The sequence below is a fragment of the Gavialis gangeticus genome, unplaced genomic scaffold (assembly GCF_001723915.1).
Source record: "Gavialis gangeticus isolate Ggan-Ray unplaced genomic scaffold, GavGan_comp1, whole genome shotgun sequence".
NCBI lineage: Eukaryota > Metazoa > Chordata > Crocodylia > Gavialidae > Gavialis > Gavialis gangeticus.
Window position 1 is genome coordinate 11,821,191 of NW_017729017.1, and position 3,677 is coordinate 11,824,867.

At 40.0% G+C, this 3,677-nt stretch overlaps 1 protein-coding gene and 1 long non-coding RNA gene across 3 annotated transcripts in view; one reads left to right on the top strand and one right to left on the bottom strand.

The window, feature by feature from the left end:
* Window positions 1–1,111, top strand: part of PXMP4 (peroxisomal membrane protein 4) — a 13,147-nt gene extending 12,036 nt beyond the window's left edge. The window contains exon 4 of the mRNA XM_019513104.1: window positions 806–1,111. Coding sequence (XP_019368649.1) covers window positions 806–1,069 — 264 coding nt within the window. The 3' untranslated portion in view covers window positions 1,070–1,111. The remainder of the gene's footprint in view (window positions 1–805) is intronic.
* Window positions 1–3,377, bottom strand: part of LOC109294647 — a 23,923-nt gene extending 20,546 nt beyond the window's left edge. Inside the window, exons 1-2 of one of the 2 annotated variants that reach the window (XR_002096593.1) lie at window positions 3,047–3,377; window positions 2,676–3,008 (exon numbers count right to left, since the gene is read on the bottom strand). This is a non-coding gene — a long non-coding RNA (uncharacterized LOC109294647). Of the gene's footprint in view, window positions 1–1,899; window positions 3,009–3,046 lie in introns of those variants that run through there. The other variant, XR_002096594.1, reaches the window with a different exon arrangement.
* Window positions 3,378–3,677: the final 300 nt, after the last annotated feature.

Below are 3,677 nucleotides of genomic sequence, written 5' to 3' on the forward strand. Positions count from 1 at the left end.
TGGACCCCAGGTTAAGACCCCCTGCCTTAGATCAACACGGCTACAACCTACACCCCAAAAACCATGCATGTAGCATTGATTAGAAATTACATTTTAAAAATGTTGTTTTTAAAGATGTTGTTAATGGTTCTTCATACTGCAAAGCCCTGCTGTCCTACCCCACCCCTCACCCCCAGCATTCTGCTGGGTATATGAACACTTTACACTTTTAAATCAGTTTAGCTTCAAAGTCTGATAGAGAAGAATCTTTGGTTAGTGGATAGGATGCACAGCATTAGGAGCCAGAAGACCTGGCATGTGTTCCCAGCTGTCTCACTGATTTGCTGTGTCCTAGTGTGTGTTAACATCTGTATAATTAATGTGAACTTGATCTAAGTAGGCTCCTACAGGACATTATACCAATTTATATGTGTCTTCTTTAATTAAGTTGCAAAGCCAACCAAATGAACACTAAATAAGCTAACTCTAGTTTGTGAAGCATGTTACTAACAGCAGCATCTATTTCTAGTACTACTATTTGGGACAGAATAGAGTTGCAAACTGATCTTCCAGTATCCGCTGTATCGTGTGCAGGCTCTTACTCAACTGAATTAGAGTACTGAATTAGTAAGCACATGAGGAAGTTACAAACAACTAGTATTGTGACACCAAAGGCAATTTGACATAGTAAGCCAGAGTCAAGAACAACCATGGTAAGATGTTTGGCCCTGTGTATTCCATGATTGTAACTTTCCAGTCTCTTAATATGGTCAGGGTTGTTAGCCATGTTACTTACCTAACTTTCCTTGCATTTTCCTTTGTGCAGATCATCATGTACTTGCTGTCTCGCACCCTGTTTGCCTTTTCCCGCCTGGCAGTGGAGAAGGGTTATATCCCAGAGCCAAAGCGGGACCCATTCCCCCTCACGGCTGCTCTTATCTGGGGGACCATTCTTTGGCTCTTTGAATATCACCGACACACTCTACAGCCTTCACTTCAGTCCTCCATGACTTACCTATATGATGACAGTAATGTATGGCATGATATTTCTGACTTCCTCATTTATAACAAAAGCAATTCTGAGAAGTGATTGGCTGATCTTCAGGGACTTTTGAATAATGGCGTATTCCAGCAAAACAGGCTTGACATTTTTTTCCTGCTGCACTTGACCTGAAGCACTTTTTTTATTCTGTCAAGCGAGTTTCGCCCTTGTGTCTTGGCCAAAATGATGCGAGTGACATGGTGGTCTCTAGTTGGCTCTGCATTGGGTCATGAGGGACTCCATAGAATCCTGAACCTGTGCCATGATAAGGGAAGAATATTTTGTGATGGTTTGATTTAAACAAGTCTTTTAAAAAGAGACTTTACTTTTTCCCTATGTTACACTAAATACTTTTAAGAAATTAAATATACTGAATTAAAATAACTTAAAAAGTAACTAACAAAAAGGTGACTTATGGAATTACTTAAATAACTTGAATATACATCTTCTAAGATTTCTGGGTTACCAATAGAGGGGACTTTGGTAATGTGTAGGCATCTCTCTTTTGGGTGTTGATGAGTTGATTCATTTTTCCTCTGCAGTGAAAGCAGTGATGAAATTCTACATTTCTCAGAAGTATTGGAAATCTAGACTACCCGCTTGCAACCAGCAGACTTGCATTTACTTGTGAGCTGCTTCCTCTGCCCCTTCCAGCCTTTTTCAACAAGTTCTTTCTGAACTGCTCCCTCAGGCAAATTTTGGGATATTCATGTTTAAGGCTGTTAGGGAGTCTCCTATTATAGGTATGATACCTTTGGCTTAAATAACCTAGAGGAAGGATAAAGACTGCTTCTCTTAATTTGTTCCCCTGCAAAATGCTAATTATAATCTCTATTTAATCCCCTATTTCCTTGTATACAACACTCACCTTTTTTCCCCCCCAAAAATCAGCTGCTGGAAATTGGGGTGCATGTTTTAAGATACTGTGTGATACCAGCTTCTGCCACAGGAGCCTCTACCAGGGGAAAAGAGAAAGTAGCACTGCATAAGGGGCAAGCACAGTGAGCGTGCAAGGCTCCCTAGGTGCCGACTATTGATACTTTCTCTTTTCCCCCACCCCCTCCAAGCAGATATTTATGCTGCAGAAGCCACTATCGACTCAGCAGGAGCTTCTGTTGTACTTCTAAAATGGAGGTGAGCCCTGGGGGCTGGGGCAATTCCTGCTGAATCAGTTGGGTAGGCTCCCAGGTGATTTAACCCTTGGCTAGGATTGGGTCTTCAGCAGACCTGGAAGGTGCTGCTAGCTGCCCACCCAGCTCAGCTCAAGAAAACAGGGAGGTGAATAGTTTGGCTCAACTAGAAGGTTAACAGAGCAGCCACAACATTTGTCTTCCTCTCTACTACAGCTGCCTCCCTACCCACCCCTCCCCAATAATGTACAAGGAAGGCTCCCTCCCCTTTATTTTACCTTTTAACAAAGTGCATATCTTGTTCAGGGGCATGTTGTACGCAAGAATATAATAACTAGCAACTCTTGTTAAGAAAATTTTAACACACACTTAAATGGACAGTAATTTAACGTAAAACTTTATTTATATATATAAGCTCCTATAAAAAGTTTTCAAAGTGCACAGCATGATTCAGACACTACAGTGATCACTGCCATTTAAATAAAAGATGATTATCTAACCTAATGGGTTACACATTGTCACACATGTCACACATACTTATGCATCATTCTTAGGCCTAGCACTTCTCTGCACTCTGGAACTAGCATTGTGATGCATCTTCCAGGTAGTTCTTTGCTCTCACTTTTGTTCTGATACCCATCTCTTCTGGTTCATGTGGTGACTTAGCTGCCCTTCAGCATTTGATCCCATTTTGATTGATTCAGGTTGCTTAGAAACCAACCTTTTTAGTTCTTTGACATGTCATTTGCCCTTTACTGTTGTATGTTGTCTGTTTCTCTCTCTCCTCCCTCCCTCCTCTTCCCCACCATTTTAAAGACAGTTGGAGCACTCCTTTGCTTTGTCTGTTTAACCTTGAGCTCTTAAGTTAGAGAAAAAACTGAACCCCCTGTATGACCTTACAGTTTAGAGACTAAAGATTTTGAGCCCATCTCTTGCAAACCTGATGTGCTCCTTTTTTTTTGTATGCTGAAAAAAAGTGATTATATCACTTTATGCTGATGCTGTGCCCCATCACAGCTGAATGTTTTTTGTTATCCAGGACATCATAAAGGATAAGTTATTGATTGTCCCAGCTATTTCACAATTATTGAATACTTGAATTGGGGCAGTATTTAATGATTTTCTTATCTATGATTGGCAGAAATGTAAGAATTTGTTTGCTTATCTCTCCATAGATTATTTGTTATCACTCAAATAGGCTCAAAGTGTCCAAGTTTAACTTTTTTTCAAATTGCAGGCAGATTCTAGTTTTTTCAGTAAAATAAACTTTCGGTGCCTCTGTGGTTGACATCTTTGAACAATATATTTTGGGAGCTAAATGTCAGACTTTGAACATTAATTACAAAAGTGTCTTCAACAGGTAGGTAGGTAAATAAGAGTAAATAGAAATGTTAAATATTTGGCTCTCATCTCCTTGGGCATTTTGGTCAGATTTCAAGAAAACCTTTCAAGTTCATGACCTGACCAGCTCTGGATTAACTGACCAAAATCTTCAGGGGAAAAAAAAAAATTCTCAGGTTTAAAAA